We start from the raw sequence: 22,932 nt of genomic DNA, 5'->3' as shown, positions 1-22,932 counted from the left end.
TGGAAAGAATGGGGCAGTCGTACAGATGTATGCCCCACAGTTTTTTGGTGACATTTCTTTCATACTCTATAGTTCAGAGAAAAAAAAATGATTACTGTATGAATGTTATTTTTCCAAATTTAGTTAGAGATCATTTTGAAAACTAAATATAGTTTAGCTTGCTATCTTTAAAGGCAAATTGCCCCCCCCCCCCTCCCCATTTATCTTTTTCTTTATGTATAAAGATTAGGGAAGGCGGGGTAAGTTGAGCCAGCCAACATGGGGCAAGTTGAGCCATCATGGTAATTCTTAGGGTAAAGTATATATATATATATATAATATATAATATAAAATAAAGAAACAAACACTCACTCAACTTACCTCACAGATGGGGCAAGTTGAGCCATCATGGTAATTCTTAGGGTAAAGTATATATATATATATATATATAATATATAATATAAAATAAAGAAACAAAAACTCAACTTACCTCACAGACGGGGCAAGTTGAGCCATCATGGTAATTCTTAGGGTAAAGTATATATATATATATATAATATATAGTAAAATAAACAAACACTCACTCAACTTACCTCACAGATGGGGCAAGGTGAGCCATCATGGTAATTCTTAGGGTAACGTATATATATATATAATATATAATAAAATAAACAAACACTCACTCAACTTACCTCACAGATGGGGCAAGTTGAGCCATTTGACATTGTTTTTTTAAAGGTGACAATGACTTTCAGTGTGGGGGTAGAAAGTTATGTGAAAACTGAAAAGTATTTGCCATGAATTAAATTTTAGGCAAGGTACTTATTTCTACAAGAGTATTCATCACATCAATTCTCACATGCAAAATCAAAAAGTGTCACAATTTACCCTGCTTTTCCCTACTGATTCAGAATGACTACATCATCATGTGGCCATTATTGAAATAGTTTTATTCTATCCAAACTCTTTGTCAAACTATGATTGATAATCAGGCCATTCTTTTGTCTCACCATATGCTTATAAAATAAGATGATTTTATCTTGTGCAGTGGCAGATCCAGTTGCGCCACAAGGGACACTGCCCTATAATTTTAGAATCATCCATTGAATACAAATAAGATAATTGGATCGGGGTCATCTCCATGTCTCCACTTTGAAATCCTGGAACCGCTACTGATTGTTTCCAAACTTTGAAATTTAAATTTATCCAATTATGAATGATTATGATCCCCATTCATCCTTTTGTGTTCGCAAACTAGACAATGGGTAGTTTGATAAAAATATGTCTCAAGGGGGGTCATAGATACTTCTTTTATTTCAAGTAATACAGTGTTGTTAGTGTCGGTTTAAGGCAATTACAGATAAAAATTTGCCTCTATTGTGAAAATTATTGCCCTAGACACATTCACAAATCAAAAATGACAATAAACACAGATATTTTATACTGATGAAACAAAGGGGGGAATGCAGATGGAGGCCATAATAGCTATTGTGCCAATTTTTTTGTGTCAAGTTCATATTGTTTCATGTTTACTGATTGATTCATCCATTGTAATTTAGGGTGATATACTTGCTCTCAGTTGACATGACAAATACCATTTGTGTTCATGGGTCCACCCATATCAAAAGGTTTCAGCTAGATGACCTCACTTTGTGGCATGTTCTTTTCTTATAATTGCACTATGTTTCTTTCTTTGATTTTATTTTCATTTTTATCACAGAGATTTGAAGAATTATTTTTTCATACAATATGACATTGTTTGTAATGGAGATTTTCACAATTATTGCATTAATTTTGAATCATCTGTATATGACAATTTCTTCTTCAAAGGATATTAATTATATGGGCAGTTGCATTGTTTCATTGACTTTATAAGAATAGCTTGAATTTATGAAAGGGTCATCATTGCTGAAGTTAATTATTGTATTGTATTTATTTAATCACAGTAAAACTTACATTCACTCTTAACAGACTGCTATCGTTGTTATTATTATTTTATTTAGCATTTAAAAAAACAAAGAATACAAACAGATCAGAGACAAGATCAATCAAACATGATAGAGAAAATAAGACCTGGATGAAAAGAAAAAAAAAACACTACATGTGGAGTGTCATAGAAACAGTGGATAGAAGAAGAAAGGAAACGGAAAGTGGAGATTTGAGAGTAGAGTGATCTTTCTTGAAAGTAGTCCTGAAAATGACTGTAAACCAGAAGAGATTGATGAGTTGAAAATACCTTGAGTAGTAGGATGGATGAGGAGATGCTGGCTTGAGTCGGCGAGTAGAAGCTTAGCTTGCTTTTCAGCAAGTCCGTGAACAGGTAAGAGTGAGACAATACAAAAATATCTGAAAGTATTATTACAGTAACACATAAAAAACATGTACATATACATATAAAAAATACAATGATAAGTTAAACTACATAAACCACAGTGCGAAGAGAAATTCTAGAAATTCTATACCCCCCCTCGGCAGATGAGTTAGAAGTTGACCGAATTAACTGATTTCATGAATAAAAGAGAACTTATCCATTTGATTGGTATTACTTGGTTAGGAATTAAATAATTGAATACCCATATAGAGACCACCGTCATAAAATTTGTTGTTGTTTTTTTTAGACTAATCCTACACTGGTAATGATTACTTTTCTTGATACTAATTTTGGAGCACAAGAAATATGGAAGTTGTCCATGAAGTAATTTAGATATAAAGGAAACTGCTCGTTTTTCCATCACAATTCTAACTTGTCAATGTTCAGAGTAGAATGCAACAGGTTGGTGCTATATCTATAATCAACTCTTAAGACCATACGCAGTGCTCGATTTTGAAGAACACTCAATTCTGTAAGTAAAACTTTCCCTGCATTGAACCGTACTATGGAGCAGTAATCAAAGTGTGGTTGAAAGAGTGATTTGTAAAGCATTACAGCAGTATTCAGACTGATGTACGGCCTGAGCCGTTACAAACAATTAGGATTTTTGTTACTTTCGTCTTAACAAAGTTAATATGTGCATTCCAGTTGAGAAGTACACTAAGCATAACACCAAGGTATTTGCACTCTTCCACTCTTTTTATTTTTTTCACCTTCAATTTTAACCTGTGCATTTGCAAATGAAGTTAATTTACCCCTTGATCCAAATACGACAAATTCACATTTCTTGGGGTTCAGTAATTATTACTGAACCCTAAGAAATGTGAATTTGCCGTATTTGGATCAAGGGGTAACCAGTCTGAAATCCATGCTAAATCTTCATTTAGACAGGAACATAAATCAGAAACATTATCTAAGGAATAGTATACAGGTATCATCACCTTACATTAATATACTGCTAAAGTTTACAACAGTAGAAATATCATTAAAATATGAAAAGAATAAACATCAAGGGACCAATAGTACTACTCCCTTGTGGAATTCCACAGGTAACTGTTATAAGACAAAAATGTATTATTGATAATTGTTACACATTTTCTTAAAGTTAAATAGTTTTGGAACCATCTTAAGCTTGACTCATCGTCTTTGAACCCCTGAAGATCAAGTTTTCTTAACAGAATATTGTGGGGAAATCATATCAAATGCTTTCCGAATGTCAAGCGATACTAATCCAACAGCGTGCCCAATATCTAATTTTTTACAAATATTTTCTGTAATTGTAAAGAGGGCTGTATTTGTTAAATAATTGGGGCATAATCCCAACTGATTATTTTATAGTATATCATTATCAGAATCATATTTATATACTTGTTTAAAAACAACTTTTTCCATTACTTTCAACAGTACAGGCAATACGGAAATCGGCCTATAATTAGTAGAATCCTTTAAGTTACCACCTTTAAATAATGCCATGAGGTTAGCCATTTTCCAGGCTAATGGAACTATTCCCTGCTTAAGAGAATGATTTATATGTAACAATGGTACAATAATATGTGAAACTGAATCTTTTAAGATACAGGTAGGTGTACTATCTAATCCTGAAGAGTTATTTTTGGAATCTCATTAAAACACTTTACTGCATCATTCTGTGTAACTTCATTAAAGGGGAAGTTCACCCTGACAAAAAGTTTATTGTAAAAATAGCAGAAAAAATAATAAAAAATATTGCCGAGGGTTTGAGAAAAATTCATCAAATAATTAAAAAGTTATTAGAATTTCAATTATTTGATTTTTGACGTCATATGCGAGCAGTATTCCTACATAGCGAATGGTAAAATATCAATGAAATGTCATTTTCTCAGAAAATTAAAATGGTTTTCACTGGAACTTTTGTATATCAATAGACAAATTATTTCACACCCGATCATGAAAAGAAAACAAAATTAAGTCATCAGGAACCATACAAAATTTGAAATTCATAAATTTTATATTACATAACACATGGGGCAGCTGCTCGTTTATGACGTCACAAATCTAAAATTTTGAACTCTAATAACTTTCTTACTCTTTAACGGATTTTCCTCAAACTTTCACCAATATTTTTGACTATTTTTTCTGCTATCTTTACAACAAAGTTTTCTTCAGGGTGAACTTCCCCTTTAAAGAGAACACAGTTGATTGTTTGATCGTTGATTCAAACGTTTTCACAGCAAACTGAGCACCATCTTTAAGTTCTTTGGTTATATTTGAAAAATAATCATTCATATAATTTGCGATGTCTTGAGAATCAGACAATATACTAAGAATCAGACAATATACTTCCTCCAATATCAAGTGATTCTAAAGTTTGACCTTTACGTTTGTTTGGAAGGAGTTTAACCAGCAGTTTCCATATTTCAGCACTATTGCCAGAGTTCTCAAAAATGTTTGTTATATATTCCCTTTTGGATTTACGTCGCTTCGCCGTGACTTATTACGTAACAGTCTGTATTCACACTAGACAAGCGTGCCTTTTCTTAACACTGATCACGAACCTTCATCATAGTTAAAATCTGTTCATTGCCCCATGGAACACTTTCTTACAAATTCGTTTATTTTCACAGGTGCAAACCTATTTAGGATATCATTATACATATTTAGAAAGTTATCGTAGGCTGTGTTTATGTCAACTTCAGAAAGGATCTGAAACCATGAACATTTATCCAGTTCCTTACAGAATGAAGAAAAATTCATTTTTTTTCAAATCACGATAAGTGACGTATTTGTGCTTAGACAGTGTCATTCTAGTTCTTTCCAAACGTGCAACAATCATGTAATGATCACTTAAAGAATTTGTTACAACATGACAAGACAATGTCATTTTAGTTCTTTCCAAACGTGCAACAATCATTTAATGATCACTTAAAGAAACTATTACAACATCACAGAATTGAACTGTGTCATCATTAGAAGAAATTAGTAAATCTATAGTTGAGGAAGATGTGTCAGTTACCCTAGTAGCTTTCAAAATATATTGTTTCATATTGTAATCGTTGGCAAGCGATAATGATTTTTCTGTATGAATGTTATGAGGTTTCTTCGATACATGTGTACATCACAATTTATATCACCAAGTATGATAAAATCAAGACAATGAGAATCCAGATATTGCAGTAACAGCTTAAAATTATCTACAACAACTTTATTTGAATCTTGTTGTCTGTACCATGTCACCAAGTGAAAAGGCTTTTGTTTCTCATTAACAATCTTGATATATATTTATTCCAAGTGACCAAATCAAGTTCTTTCATTTCAAATACAATGTTACCTCTTAAATATATAACGACACCACTACTATGCCTATTTCCGTTCAGCCTGATAATATTATAGCCACACAGAAACTTGAGAGTCAAATATATTGCTGTCCAATTTTGTTTCACTGAGAGTTAAGATATCCAAATTGCTTTGTTCTAAAATATGATTAATTTCATCTACATTTTTTAACAAGTACACATATTTAGATGTCCAATTTTCAATCCCTTGTTACAATTCAGTTTTTCAAAGACAAGTGGGATAGAGTCATAATGATTGTCATTTGAAGTTTTATCAATTACGCTTGGTCGTTTTGTCTCTCCATACTGATCAATAAGATGAAAAGGCAATTCTCTATACAGGCATACATCACTGATCCAATCAGTATCCGAATGTAAACAAACTCAGAACTAAGGAATGAAGATTTAAGATGAATCCATCGAAGGCATTTTACACAAAACACAGCATTTTCATTATTAGTAACTGATTTTTTACATTGAATACATGAAAAGATTTTGCCCATAAGACAATTCAAACTTTTTCAGTGATCAAAGTAAAGAATAAGCTAACTGTTTTTGAGATCGCGTTCATAGCCACTATTCGCAAGCAATACATACTTTCCTTCCATCGTTGGTGAAAACAGTTATCTTGCTGTCTGATTTCCAAGTCTTCTTCATTGACATTGACATTGGTTCTTGCCTTGAAAAGTAGAGATGACCTGTAACTTGTAAGGTCCTCATGAATGGAGCCCCGAAGTTTCATGCGATTGCAGTAGATAGTATCCCTTACATTATTTCTGTTGAATTTGATGGTGATAATCCATGGCTTACTGCCGGAGTCTATCGATTCCGATGACGATCCTAAGTGTCCAACACTTGATGCAGCTTGCCTAGAAGATAAGTCTAAGTGGTGGGTCGGTGCTATGGTGATTCCCATTTTTTCCTTCGCTAGATTGATGATTGCCTGATCTAGCGTTTCAGTGGGTTTTTCTTTCACTCCATGAAATCTCAAACAGCTCTTCTACTATACTGTTCTTGCTCTTCAACACTTGACTCTATCTTTGACAGACTTTTCGACACTTTAATTCAGTTTTACTTCAAATGACCGTAGTTCTCGAATTTTGTTTTGAAGTTCTAGTTGGAAACCATCATGTAAATCACTAGCAATTTTCTCATATATCTCAGAGTAAATTGCATCAACAATGGCCCGAATCACAGGCATTGATTACAGTGCGAGCATTATTTGTTCCTTAATTGTGGCGGGAGAATTTGAATCATCATCCGCTTTGGTATGTGTATTTCGATCCTCATCACATTCAGTGTTCTGGCTCGATACACTCCAATGACCAGCATGATCACTGATCTCTTCATCGTCAGCAGAGTGCGGGAAGCTCCCGGGAATGGCTTATGGCGAAAGGGTGGGTGCTGTCGCGTTAGGGTGCGTCAACGCGAACGCGAAGATTCGTCCAAAGCCCCCCCCGGTTTGGCCGAAAGGGTGCGTTGGGAGCGCCACGTCGCGTCGCGTTCACTGGAACGCGCCCTTTCGTCCAAAGCCCCCCCGGTTTGGACGAAAGGGTGTGTTTAATAATAATGAATAAATAAATACAAATATTTATAAGAAAGCTGAACAAACAAAAAAGACGAGTGATATGTGAAACTTGCATAGGAACATAAATCATCATATGGCACAAACATTCTTTTTAAGGTAAAAAAAAACAATGACGGCATGCTGCATGAGGATTTTTCGGTGGAAATGTTTTATGGTGTAATATTGATACATGTAAAAATTATGACTGATTTCAAGGTTCTTTCAAATAAAAAAAAAGTAACTTACCTTCAATTTTATACTTTGCAGGTGTGTATTTATTACAAAGGAAAACATTCGTATACCACGAGATATTTGGTGTCCCCCAAATTATAAAACTTACGGCAGATGTGTCCTGGTAGGGCAAGGCCAAAATTGATGTCGGGTCAGCATTCACAACGTTTAACTCTTCAGACCCTACCTTACTATATTTTACACTTGAGACCCTGCCTCAGTATATTTTGTGAGATGTATCTGTTGTGTATGTGTGCGTGTTGTGTGTATAATAATAATAATAATATGTGCGTGTAAATAATAATACTTACAATAATAAAAATAATAATAATAATGATAATACTTATAATTTTCACCCCAAAGAGTGAATTTATGGAAATTAATTTGGAGTGAAAAATTGGCGCCAAGTGGCTTATTGCAAGGGTGGGTATCTGATTTTATTATCATCATTATTATTATTATTATCATTATTATTCTTATTATTATCATTATTATTCTTAGTTGAACTTTTCTTTCTTTTCCTCAAATTGTCAATGCTTTAAATGATTAGAAATCCACTATTTTACGTGCAAATTTGCAATGTTTGACAAAATACCTTATATTCAGCTTTCTTATAAATATTTGTATTTATTTATTCATTATTATTAAACACACCCTTTCGTCCAAACCGGGGGGGCTTTGGACGAAAGGGCGCGTTCCAGTGAACGCGACGCGACGTGGCGCTCCCAACGCACCCTTTCGGCCAAACCGGGGGGGCTTTGGACGAATCTTCGCGTTCGCGTTGACGCACCCTAACGCGACAGCACCCACCCTTTCGACAGCAGAGTGCGGTAAGCTCCCGGGAATGTCCTTCTCGAGAACTTTGATAGGCATCTCCTTCTTTCGCTTCTGCGTCAGGCGAGTTTCTTTACTTGGTTTTTCTTTAAGTTTGGGCATGGTTGTGTAAGGTTGAGAAATTATAGGTATAGAGGTAGAAAATAAAGTTCTAAGTCAGCAAACTCAATTATCAAACTGAAGGGGAAATAGTGAAACTAAGACGCAAATAAATAGAACTGTAACCGAAGAAGTCTGGTAGTGCACTGTTTAATATCTGGGCTGCTTGGCCTCAGCTAAAATCAAATCATTCTAAAATTTACATAAATATTTAAATCAGAAATAACAACCAATCAAACTAAAGAAAATGGAAGGATCGAACTAAAATGTAAGAACCCAATTCATAAGATAAACCAATAAGGAATGAGATGAGATGACAAAGATGTCTGGTGATTATGTAATAATGGAAGTAGAAACTAAGGAGTCAGGTGAGGGATGGAATGAGTGAAACACCTGAAGAGAGAATAGAGAAGGAATGAAGATGACAAAAGAGAGGGAAAGGCATTCAGAGAAGAATGAATGAATGGCAACTGAATATCATTAAACTCAAATAACCTAAGTTCAGACTGCAAGGGCAGTGCTGAAAAGAAATGCAAATGAACTAAGTCTAGACAGAACAGAAATGTACAACAGCTGAAGAATAAAGGAAATAAACAAAATAGCATAATGACAAAATAACCATCCTACAGTTGTAACCAAAGAAAATACCAATGACGAATGAAGAAGTATATAGAGAACAATCCACAACAAATGGTTCAGAAAAAGCGATTCAAATAGTGAGTAATGACTACAGTTTTTTACAGCACAAAAATAGTATGTGTCAATTATCGGCAGTCATGTTTATCGTACATGTATGTAAAATTATCAGCTTATTGTAGAGCTAAAAAGAGTAATTCAGTCCCTTCTATTGTAATTTTAGACATCAGTATTCTTAAATTCAATTTATTCACATCTTAGAATGTTTCATTTCTCATTCTTTTTGAAAATCCAGCTTATTCTACCCACGGTTATGTGGAAATAATAGGTGCAAGTTGCATGCTGATGATTTAAAATAAATGCCCAAATCACCATTGTGTCTCCTGTTTTCTGAGAAGTGCCACCATTTATGTTTATTAACATGTAATTATTTGTTTGTTTATTTACATCGCTCTTTGGAAAATGATTCCTATTGTTAAGTTTATAAAAGCTTTTTTTTTACCTTTTAGAAAATTCTTAAAAAAGACCTTTTTTGTGCCACCATATTTATGAGAAACTAGATCCATGCACCCCTGGTTTCATCATCACGAATATAGCAAAATTTTTCCATTGCATGTCCAGAAAGTGACATTGTAACTCCAAATTGGACTATCTGACATGCAATATCTTTATTACCAACTAATTTGTGACTGACACCATTGTTTCCATTCACCTATATATCTTTGGGTGCATTCATACTCGGTAGAACGTATTGAAATACACAAGTAATGTAAATTGATTGTGCACTTCAAGGATGTGGTTGCACAATGCTGTCGTGCCAGTCTACAAAACAAGGAGTTGTAATTGCCCAAATTGCAAAACAAAAAACGTTTTGGCCAAATACATGACATTCAATTTGATGGACATGAAAGAAGATGATTCTCAAATTAAATCATATCATTGTCTTTATACCCTTGCCAAACAAATTTGGTAGAATACAAAGGAATCAGCAGGTAGTCCATTGGTTGCTCCGGCAGTCCATTTCAAATCTGACAGAATGTTCTCCTGCCTGAATTTTTGCCAAATGCTAATGAGATCTGGCACATACAGTGGGCTTGAAGATAATAAGAGCAAGACACCATTTTAAATGTGCTTGATTCTGTGTTGTGTTGATAATAGCATATTATGGTATGAGATGGGGGAGGGGCCTTGAAGAGAAAACTACTTACTCATTTTTTCGCCCAATGCTAATGAGATTCGGCACATGCATTGTTCTTGGAAGTTGGAGTGGGGCCACTTACATTGACGAGTGGATACCATGCACGACCAATAAAATATGTAAAAAGGATGTCTTTTTCAAGATAGGGCACATTACGTACATAAGGTAATAAAGGTGTCAAAAACACTAAAATAATGAAAAACGGTATCTATTTCGCTAGGAAAGCTATGTGTTTAGGGTCAGATTTGCGAGGATATAAAAAAGACAAATGTTTTATTAAGGATGTACTTTTTGCCCTGTCAACACTACATGTTGAGTCCGATTTGCGCGAGGTGTAGGAGGTTGGGCCGTATACCCAATGATATAGTAAAGGTAAAACCGATGACCGAGTACGTCCGTGACATAACTAAAGTATCGCTGTACTTTTTTAGGGGTTCAATTCAGGGAATACCTGCCAAGGGTATCGTTTGTTCCCAATACTTGTTAAGGGTAGGGTTTCACACGCCAATTCTTGTTAAGGGGTGCATTTTCAGAATATGGAAAATGCGTGTTTAGGGTGCTTTTCGAGACCGAATGGTCGCGCATGGTATCCACCCGTCAATGGAAGTGGCCCCAATTTTCTTTTGTGTCTGGTACTGCATTGTCATGGTTTCTTCATTATCATAAATGTTTCTTTCGTAAAGTCGTAGTGATAGAGAGGGGTATTTTGATCACATTGAGTGGTATTTCTAGTTAATGGGTATTAATGCTGTTGCATTTATCACTTCTTCAGAATGTGCATTTTCGTTGAAACATCAAACGCACCGCTTTGTGAGTTTTATACAGTCGTCATTCAGATCAGCATTTACGCGAAAAGGACAAAGGATGCTACCACGCTTTGAACTCTACCTTTTCTCCAAACACTGTTCCTAGCCAAAAGTTTTGTGTAAACGCACCCTTACCTTCTTGTATTTTAATCCTTGATGGGTTCATCACAACTGGGTCAATAAGTCATCTGTTGGGCACCTATATATGGATGAGGATAAAGTCTGACAAGCAATGCCATGTTTTCTCTCCCATTCTGTCTGAGTTTTTAATGATTTGTCATCAACCTGTCATATTCTTCAAGTCAGTCATGAATCATTATGTTATAGCCAAGTCCTAGACCCCCTTTCACACCTGTTTTCCTAAATTTTTCTCTGGACTAACAAGTTATATTTTTCCAATAACCAAAATATAGTTGGACTATAGAGCTGTGGCTGGACAGTCCAACTGAGAATGAATAATTTCCACTGATACTTTTCCAAAGAATTCTTCTTCAAATTCGAAGGATAAATCTTGGTAATCTTGTCCTAGTTGGTCTGCATCCCCGTATTCTGGTCTCTCTGGACCAAATTTGTTTGTCTATTAGCATAGACACTCGGTGGAATCTACGCTGCTGCACCGCGTGAGTTTCCCCACTTAAGCCAACCATTGTTTGCTGTGCTGGAGATTCAGCATGAGCTCTGTAGTTTTCAATATTTTTGCTTGGGGAGAACTGCATATGTTCAATAATTCATTGAGCTCCAGATAATTTTTCCTTGGAAAATATAGTGAAAAATTCATTTTGTCACTTTAGCAACAACCGAACAATCGTTTATTTAGAAATTTCATGAACATTAATAAACGGATATTAAATCAATTTTATATACCTCTTGGAACTATTACTCTACTGAAAAAATAAAACTCATGCATCTTTTTTATGAGAGAAAATGTTCAAATTTTTAGGACCACCAATATACTTTATTTCAGAAATCCAAACTTGTTTTCTCTTTGCCCTTAGTTTTAGTTTCAGGTCACATGACCAAAGTCAAAGGTCATTTAGGGTCAATGAACTTAGACCATGTTGGGGGAATCAACATCAAAATCTTAACCTAAGATTAAGTTTTTGAAATTTCATCATAACTTAAAAAAATTATATGGACCTAGTTCATAAAAATTGGACATAAGGTTACTCAACTATAACTAAACATCGTGCACAAGTTTCAAGTCACATGACCAAGGTCAAAGGGCATTTAGGGTCAATGAACTTTGGCCAAGTTGGGGGTATCTGTTGAATTACCATCATAACTTTTTTTTTTTTAATTCAATTTATTTCAATCATAAAATCATAAAATATATACAAAGTAACATGCAACAATCGCGATTTAATGTAATGAATGAAATTGGAGACTAATATGAAAGTTAAAAAACTTGTAAGTCATAGTCCCCCAAAACAAGGAAAAGAAAACACATGTTACAATACAAACACACCCACACATACACATACACACACACCCTCACACACACACCATGACACGCGTGATACATAGGTACCTAAAGTAGAGTTACAATGAATAGGAAGAGACAAGCTGTCTCTTCAATAAAACCTTAAAAGATGACAATGTAGTGCATGACATAAAATTATTGGGTAGGTTGTTCCAAATACGGGGACCGTTGTGTCTAAAAGAATTGAGTAGGGACTGAGAAGAAACCTTTGGGTAATGGTATTTTATACATGTGCGGGTATTATGGGAATGGATAGATTTATTAAGAGTAAACATTTGACAAATTATTTTAGGAGCAATACTATTATTAACATTAAACATCATTATGGCAATTTGGAATGTATATATATCATAAATCGTAAGTGTTTGTAACCTAAAAAATAAAGGACGAGAGTGAGCTTGGAAATTAGAATTTGTACATATTCTAAGGGCTTTGTTTTGCAGTTTGTATAAAGATTCTAATTTAGTTTTCCCCACTGCTGCCCAGGTAATGGTACAATAATATAAGTATCGTAAAATTAAACAGTTATACAACATAAATAATATATTTTGAGGTAGGGATACACGTAGTTTACGGAGGATACCAATGTTTTTAGATATTTTGTTTGCAATATATTGTCGATGGTCCTGGAAAGATAGAGTATCATCAAGAATTATTCCTAAAAATTTAACGGAAATGCACACATTCAAATTAACGTGGTTTATTTGTATTCTAATGTTATTATAATTATATGGGTGGGATTTTCTATTGAAATATAAAACACATGTTTTGTCATTGTTTATAATTAATTCATTAGCATCAAACCATTTTATAACATTTTCTAATTCTCTATTTACCTGTAATATTAATCTATTGAAATCTTTATGACATGCAATTAAGTTGGTATCGTCGGCAAACAGTATAAAACGAAAAAAGGATGAAGAAGAGCTCAGATCATTTATATAGATCAAGAAAAGGAGAGGACCCAGTATAGAGCCCTGTGGGACTCCACACTGGATCCCCTTCCTATCGGAAACAAAATTATTATAACATGTGAAATGGAAACGATTACTCAAATAATTCTTGAACCACTGTAAGGCTACACCACGTATACCAAAAAACTGTAATTTATATAGGAGAATATCATGATTGATGACATCAAACGCTTTAGATAGATCAAGAAATAAGCCTAATGTGTGAACTTTGTTTGTTAATTTATTTTGGATGTAATCATGAAGGTCAATTAAAGCATGTGCACAGGAGGACTGTTTTCTAAAACCATACTGAGAGTCATCAAAGAGATTATATTTATTTATATGATTAAAAACCCTATTGTAAATCAATTTTTCTAATATCTTAGAGAAACAAGGGAGTAAAGTTATAGGGCGATAGTTAGAAAATATATGGGGATCCCCTTTCTTAAATATGGGTATAATTTTTCCTACTTTAAAATTCATAGGAACCTCACCAGATAAAAAGGACAGATTACAAATATGTACAATGGGTTTAACAATAAAGTGAGTAACATGTTTAACAATATACTGCGTAAGTCCTTCGAAATCTTGGTTTTTGGAAGAATTTATAGATTTAATTATATTTCAAACCTCTGAATCATTGGTTGGGTGAAAAAATATGGAATTATTGCAAGGGACTTTCAAAAAGGAACTAAAATGGCACTTAGGGGTTTTAATATGTTGAGATTTAAGTAGGACAGCAATGCTAGAAAAATATGAATTAAATTCATTTACTATCGATTGAGGATCTGTTAACTTTTTTTCTTCTTTTAAAAAATAACTAGGATATTGACATTTTCTTTTCTTTCCTAAAAGATTATTAATAACTTCCCAGGTTTTAGACATCTTATTTCTGTTCTTTTGTAATAAATCACTAAAATAGGTTTTCCTTACAGACTGTAAAATGGAGTTCAATTTATTTCTATAATGTTTATATTTATATTCACTGATATCATTTCTTTTTTTGCAAAATATTTTATATAATCTATGCCTTTTATTTATACACTTTAGAAGTGAAGGGGTAACCCAAGGTTTTCGTGGGGTACTCTTTTTCTTTATTTTACGGGGAGCAAAATTCTGTTTATACGTAGTTTTAAATAAATTTATAAAAGAGTTATATGCCTTATCTACATCACATGCTGAGAATACTTCGTTCCATTCTAAAGTAGCTAAATCTTTCTTAAATGAACTTAAACTTGATGGATCTGTAAGGTTTACATGGAATAAAGACATTGGTTCTTTGTATAATTTAATAGAAAGGTTGGTTATTTGGAAAATGGGTAAATGATCAGTTATTCCACTATAAAAAACACCAGAATGAATATCTTTGTCGACAACATTTGTGAATATGTTATCAATCAATGTTACAGACATTTTACAAATTCTAGTTGGTTTGTCAATTAATGGACGAAGAGAATTATTATACATAATGTTTACAAAATCATTAATGTGTTGACAAGTATTATATTTTAGAAGATCTACATTATAATCACCCATTAAAAACATAGATTTATTTTCTGTGGATATTGTTCCAAGACAATTACTGAAATTTTCATTAAATTCAAGAATGGGTTTATTAGGGTTTCTATATATAATGCCAACAATAATATTTTTTGAACTATCCGAAATAATTTCAATAAAAAGAGATTCACAAGTGGTTTTTGGTAAAGATATATATAAAGATATATATATACTTTGAAAGTTTATGTATCTGATTTATGAAACTTGGACATAAGAGTAATAAAGTATCACTGAACATCCTGTGCGAGTTTCAGGTCACATGATCAAGGTCAAAGGTCAATGAACTTTGGCCATGATAGGGGGATCTGTTGAATTGAAATCATAACTTTGAAAGTTTATGGATCTAGTACATAAAACTTATACATAAGAGTAATCAAGTATCCCTGAACATCTCATGATAGTTTCTGGTCATATGACCAAAGTCAAAGGTCATATAAGGTCATTGAACTTTGGCCATTTTGGAGGTTATTATTAAATTGCTGTCATAACTTTCAAAGTTTATAGTTTATAAAATGTGGATATAGGTTTAATCGAGTATCACTGGCAAGTCTTAGGTCACGTGATCAATTTCAAATGTCATTTATTGTCAATGAACGCAGCATTGTATCATTAAGTGAATAATTATTTTATAGTACTTTTCAAAGTCTGCATTGCTGCTCGCGCGATGCAGGTGAGACTGCCAGAGGCGCTCCACTTGTTCATTCTATCAGTCGCAGTGTCGCGAATTTACGTGCTATTCCGTTCGTTTCTTCAGACATGATAGAGTATAGATTAGCTTGAAAATGAATCCAATTTTATGACAATATCTTTCTGTTCAACTGGGATATCGTATGGTAAACCAAATCAAAATTGAAAAGTGTTACAACACCACCATTTCACGGGGCGACTTCAAGATGCATGACCATATCAGTGTGCCTGCATGTCTGGATCAATGGAAAGTTTTCAAACTAAGTGTTAACCATACTTTAGATATAATGACTAAAATAAGTGTAAAAATGGTAAATCTTGCTTTGATCAATTCATTCATGAAATGTGGTACTAAATACCATGAATAAGGCAGAAAAAGCCATTGTTCCACTCATCTAATTATAAGCTAAAGAAAATAAAATCTGTAGCTCTAATCAAACTTCTATTTTGAGATGAGGCAACCACAATATCATGAAAGCATTATTTTGTAGACCACAGCTTATTGCGTTTTCCCACATAAAATCATCAATTTATAATAAATGAAACCAACAGTTTGCTAACACAATTTGAAATTTGAAATCCAGGGTGCGTATTAAGCCAAACATATATACTTTGCTTAGTAATATTTCACTGATGTTGAAATCATGATTAGGTTCCATTATGTTCATTGTCATGCCTAACAGGGATTTATTAAATTGGAAAGAGAGATTAGTGGAATAGGTTTAATTGATGTGAAAATGTCCAAAAGTAAAAAGTCTATAGTTGATCAAATTTCTTTTCATATTTTGTAGATATAAAAATTACAAAAATATTTTAACAATCTGTTTTTTTTTATTAAAAATTCATAAATGCAAGTCACTTTCATGTGTTTGCTGTGCTGTAATAAGTAGGGCTTGGTTTCAGTCAATGACTGTATGTGTTTTGTATTGATTAAAACATGAGAATACACCGATAGCTCAAGTTGGACCATGGCAATCATGAACAGCTTTGCCAATTACCTTTTTTTAGCGTGTTTTAGATTTCTTTAGCTCATTGATCTTCGTTTATTCTCATGTCTGTTTTTTAATAAATTCAACTTGAAACCTTGAACTTGACACATTTAACAAAGCAAAGTTCAAAGCTGAACTCTGCCTTTAAGACTGTAACATGCCTGCACTTAGCAATTGATCAAGGGGGGAGGTCTGACCGCAGCACTGCTGGTGAACTGTGAAAGTAGTTTCTGAGCCGTGCCCTGCGCTCTTGCTTCCCAACATGAATGTTATTCATCTGCTCAAAACATGAAATGTTTTTCAGCACCACAAAATATGAAGACTGCTGACAGTTGTTGATAGAATGTCCATGACCATATCTCGCCCTTCCCCCTTCATATTTTTTCTCTCTCTTGCTCCTATTTTGTTCCCTGCACCCCCCCCCCCCCCACCGCCTCCCTTCCCTCTCTCTCCAATTTTTCCTTCCACCCTATCCCACCCCCACCCCTTTTAATTGGGAAAATCTGGGATTTCATAAAGAATGGGCAATGAAACTAATCCCTGAATGTTTAGGTAGCTTTTGTTTCCTACCTCCCCCCCCCCCCGAAAAAAAAAAAAGTATATATAAAGTAATCACAAAAGTTGAAATAAAATCATAGATTTTAAAAGGAGCATGAAACGGTAAAGTCACACCCTTCGTCAGTGCCCATGATGTGACAAAAAAAGAGAATTCAAAATCCATTTCTGAAACAGTTGTGAAAAACATGTCTGTTCATGGGCATACGGATTGTAAAACTCACCTTTCAAAGAAATCAGTGCGCTGAAGATGGAGGAAGCGTTCTGTAAAAGACACATCTGAAGACGCGTTGCCATGACTGCAAGTCCAAGATGACAACGGCGAATCTCCGGCTCCATAACAGGAAAATCTGAAAAGGCCCTCACTGCCAACAGTCCAAGTTTAGCGGCAAAAAGTACCTGAGTAAAATAGAAATAGTCTGCTTCGGCATATGGAATAAAGTAATCACTTTTGTGATTAGTGTATTCTTTATGCCGAAGCAGACTATTTCTATATATGTGCTTATATATTGGTCTATGAAATTTAAAAAGTAAAAAATACAAAATATGAATGAATGAATAAATAATGATGATGGTAATAATATAAATGATAATAAAAGAAATGATTTCTAATGATAATGATCATATTGATGATATCAATAAATAATTAGAATAATGATGATTATTATGAATAAATGCATAAAAACGTTCTTTGAAACGGTATAAAAAAAAACTAAAAAAATCTTGCCTACTGAAATGAATAAAAAATGATATGGTTGTGCCCAGTTGTGATACATAAATGACTTCTTAGTTTGTAGATCTAAAACTTAGGCAATTCTTCTCTAATCTAAACAAAAGTTTGTAATTATGAGTATTAAGAGTACTTAGTAGGAACAATGTTCTTTAATTACTTTGAAAACATTCTAGATGTCAATTATACAGCGCGTGACACTGGCACTGGTCTGATGGTCCCAGACCAGTAAAAATTTCTGTTGGGCCAGTAACTTTTCAGAAATACCCAGATTTACAGGTCCGACATGACCAGTAAAAATATATCAAACTGATACAAATGATCTTTTCTCCTCTTTTTGTAAATCATCAAAATGGTTCTCCAAAATTGAGAAATTGCATTCATGAATTATGTTGTGAGTGTGTACTGTTTATTTTTAATTTTTTTTTTTGGGGGGGGGATAAAATCAATAAACGACAGCATAATAATTTTTCATGTTTTTATTTATTTTGGGGGACCAGTAAATTTTAGGTTCAGAACAGTAAAACATTGAAAAATTGGGTATTTTGGGGGACCAGTAAATTTTTTGGGGTTCAGACCAGTAAAACATTGAAAAAAAAAAAAAAATTGTATCTACTGGCCTGACATGAATAGGTTGGACCAGTAGAAAAAAAGTGTTAGTTTGGAGCCCTGAATTATGGTTGATGTCCTCTTTGATCATTATTTCATATGCTGATGCTATGATGTGTTTTGTTGCAGTGGCGCTTGGCAAAGAATACTGTCTTCTTTCTGGTGATTCATAAAACAATTGTAAGGTTGTCATGCTTGTTCCTGTATGAACATTCATTTTAAAGGGAAAGTTCAGCTTTGTATTAAAGACTTACTCAATAATATTGAGGTATTGGAATATCCAGAGAAAAAATCAAGCAAGCATATATGTAGTACTGGAAGATGCAACCAATTCTGTTTTGAAAATAGAAAGATATTGATTTTTTCGATTTCTAAATTTCTAATTGACATGGCGTTATGGTATGAGAGAGCTGATGATCATTCAAATTTAAATTTTATGAAAAAAGAAACATTCTGGTGAATTGCAATTAAGTTATTAAATGATTGATGATAATCTCATATGATCTTCACTGTAGAATCAAAACATGATTTTCATAATTATTTGACATTTTTTTGATAGAGTTCATGAGCAATATTGGCTCCCTCATCAGCAAATGGACCGTTTCCTGCATATCCTGAAGAAAAAAATGTAAAATTACAAATTACAAAGCTTTCTGTTGGGGGTTTTGCATCAAGTTTGATTAATTTTCAGTCTTCTGGCTGTTTTCTTTTTTCACATGATCTTCACTGTAAAATCAAACCATGATTTTCACTATATGAAAATTTGATAAAAGTAAACAATAAATATAATTAGGTACCTCATTGGCATTAAAGGACTATTTCATGCATATCCTGAAAAGAAAAATGTAAAATTACAAATTACGAAGCATTCTTTTTTTGCATCCAGTTTAATTGAATTTTCAGTATTCTGGCTGTTTTCATTTGCCTTTTTCATTAATATTGAATTGATATTGGGTGGGACTTGTCCTTTAGGTTGAATTTAAAGGCAAAGGAAAGATAATAGTGAGTGGACAGTTTCGCAAATAGTTAGATGTGACCTAAAGACACACTATAATTCTTAATTGCACGCAATATGATATGGTATTATTTATGAATATATTGCTGTTAAGGTAGATTATTCTGTGTCATTTATATTAGAAGTTAAATACTATTTTCACATATACACTTTAATATTCTACATATCTTCTTTATGCAACAGTTAAATGAAAGTCCAAAGTTACTTTTCGAATTCACCAAAGACTTGACTGAGATGGCATCAACAACATTTCAATTGAATTATAGTATAAAAGATGGGTCTCCATTAACCCTAGTTCTGCTCAGGCCCACGATTCAGTTCATTCAGTCGTAATGAAGGAAAATTGAAACAGTGTTTCCACCAGCCCGAGCCAACTTGTTAATGAACACAAAATTAAATCAGAATGGCAAATGGTTTAGTAGACAGACTGGTTGTAGATCCTACAACTAAACCATGTGAGATATTAGACCAAACAGGAAGTTGACTAAGTGGGTGTAGACCAAGTGGCAATTCATCATTTCCTCCAGATCAGAATTAGCAGGGAATTTATTTAAAAAATAGCGCTGGTGGAAACGGGCATTATTTCTCCGTGACCACCCCCTCCCCCACCCCACCCCAATTATGACGTGTTCTTGGCAATGTCCCATATCTATGTCACTCACACCTAATTTTGCCAAACATGCTTGCTTCAGGGAGGGATTTGACCCTTGACCTCTCTATTTCATAGAGCCGTTCATGTTCCAGCTCACCTCAGACCCAGCCTTTCGGAAGCAAACCTACTAACCCTACTAAATATAAACTAAACATGTAGCCCCTTTGATCATATACCTATAAAATCATAGGCCATATTGTAGAAATATGAACAAATGGATGTGACATAGATTATTATGTAATATCACTTTCTGTACCATTTAATGTAGTTGAACCTGATAACCCTACAAATGCAAATTCGCCCCCCCCCTTCAATTTTTGTCTTGCCTGCATAGTAGAACTTTAGGGGCAGCTTTTTCAGACGGCATTGTCAACATCAAACTCTTAACCTAAGGTTACATTTTTTAAATGTCATCATAACTTCAAAATTATGAGGTCAATATGAGCTTGGACATCACTAACTAGTTGTTCAGTGTCACTGATCATTTAACATGAATTTTTAAAGGTCACAAAAAGGAGGTCAAAGGTCATTTGGGGTCATTTCCCAATTAATTTTCCTTTACTTGGTAACAATAAAAAATGAAATAAAGGTTAAGGTTAATATGCTTATTAAGAACAATATCAGCAGTCTGACGGTCAAATATCAAGGTCAGAGATCATTTCATCTCACTTTAAAGTTTGGGCACCCAATGCAATTACCTCATCACCTTGGGCTAACACTGAAGGTACCCATCCTGATAGAATGTTTAGCAACAAGTAGATATTTAAATATTAGCACAGATACATCCTGTTGGGACCTGCAGTGCACAAGGCCAAGGCCAAGTACCACTTTCCTCAAGCAAAGGGTGAGCACAGCAAACTACTGTTGACCAACACAATCCCCGAGCTCTTCTTGACTTCAATCCTGGTATTTTAGGGTATTTCCTGTGTGAACGGCCTTTCGTTACACGTTCTTCCCAGTACAATCAATCATGTTCTCTGTTATTCCACCCAGCTGTGCTAGTATGGACATTCATTACCATCAGAAGTTCAGCCAGTCAGGATCGCTGATCAAAATCATGTTCCTGTCGGTGCATTCAGACCGACTCAATCACCACGATACCTGGAAATTTTCAGAAACTTGTTCAGGCCTCAAAATACTTGATAAGAAATGTCAGAATCCACACAAAGGTACGTTCTCAAAGTTAGGAGCATGCTCAGTACGGTCTTGAGTAGGAGACGATGGAGGCACACGATTCAAATACACCAGCTCAGCTTGGTGGCAAACCCAAATGCCTTACGGGGGCCCCGCACCCAACATACTTGCTGGGATGGGAAACTTCTCGTAATTTGCTTTTCATGCTTCAAGTACACCTACCTGCCATCCTGAAAAAAAATCCTTGCAGAAGTTGTCATAATTAGTACCTACTATTTGGCAGTGATGTTCTTTCGGAAATATTTTATAAGTTTTCTTTCCCACTGACAAAAAATACCTGTCATTTCTAATCAGGGTAGATCAGAATGAATTTCCTGATCAGAGAATACCTGGTATGGTGGTATTCTCAATTTATCAAGTCAGTCTGAAAGCATCTATGTTTATTTCTCCATACACATTCCTGACTGCCAATGGCTTCTTATATTTGAGCATATAAAAACACTTTTGGAACAAAGTTCATGGACATTTCTTTCATTTATTCAACACACAAATGCCAGGTTATATAGGCACTGATTACCGCAGTCTACATTACTCATATGTACCTATGTCATAGATTTTCTAAACACCAAGCCATCGTGGTATTGTGGCTCAGCGAATAAGTCTCCAGACTTAGAACCACACTCCACCCAGGTTTGTATATGCAAGGGTATGCAGAAGGAAAGAATTCATTGGATGCTTGAGCATCTGATCAGGGTAGCTGTGCTAAAGACGGGTAAAAGTATGCAACCCTACTAACAAGTTGGGCTGCCAATAAATGCAAATCAACTCCAAATTCATGTTTAATCAAAACATTTATGCTTAACAATTGAACATACAAGTAATTATCTTGCAATGCTTCATTTAGAGAGTGTTTGAATGATGTTCTTCATCACTAACTGATGAAGTCTCAAATATATCCCATCTAAATGATTGTAGATAATTATAATGATTATGATAATAAGTGTTGGTGTCTCCACAGCACCTTTTCCATGTGATACAAAGCATGTTGAGACGCCATCCTGGTCTGCTAAAAACCACTAATTGGTGACTGTGTCAGTGCAGGTCCAGTACATATGTGATGAAGATATTGTAAAAAAAAGACCTGCAGTCCTCAAGATAATTTTTTTTAAATCTTACAATGTTGTGAATTTTAATAAAATTATTCTTGCATGTTTAAAAATCTTTCGAGAAAGCATTTCCTTTTAGCTTTGTTTCTCACCATTGTTTATCTTTCTTCATTTAATCTAGATTTGACGTACGGAGAATATGGAGTTGGGCTGTATTTTTCAAGCCATCCAGGAACGGCTGCACACTTTTCAGCAGTAAGTATATATACATTCCTTGTCTAAACACTCTAGAACATAATTAAATAAAATTAGCTGAAATTTTGGACACATCAATTTAATTAGCAAAATGGTATTCACTCTGCATGTGTTTTTCATCAAGGAACAAATGCTTTGGACGAGGGTGCTCTTTGTGGTAAATATTGGATCTGCC

At 34.2% G+C, this 22,932-nt stretch overlaps 1 protein-coding gene across 1 annotated transcript in view; it reads left to right on the top strand.

Moving 5' to 3' along the window:
• Positions 1 to 22,799, top strand: part of LOC121424006 (RNA polymerase-associated protein LEO1-like) — a 53,358-nt gene extending 30,559 nt beyond the window's left edge. Inside the window, exon 13 of the mRNA XM_041619572.1 lies at positions 22,684 to 22,799. Within this exon, the coding sequence (XP_041475506.1) occupies positions 22,684 to 22,784 (101 nt within the window). The 3' untranslated portion in view covers positions 22,785 to 22,799. The remainder of the gene's footprint in view (positions 1 to 22,683) is intronic.
• The last annotated feature ends 133 nt before the right edge of the window (positions 22,800 to 22,932 follow it).

Source organism: Lytechinus variegatus, chromosome 11 (assembly GCF_018143015.1).
Source record: "Lytechinus variegatus isolate NC3 chromosome 11, Lvar_3.0, whole genome shotgun sequence".
NCBI classification, from domain to species: domain Eukaryota; kingdom Metazoa; phylum Echinodermata; class Echinoidea; order Temnopleuroida; family Toxopneustidae; genus Lytechinus; species Lytechinus variegatus.
The sequence above is the reverse complement of the archived record's forward strand: the minus strand, read 5'-3'. Positions and strand labels throughout refer to the sequence as shown.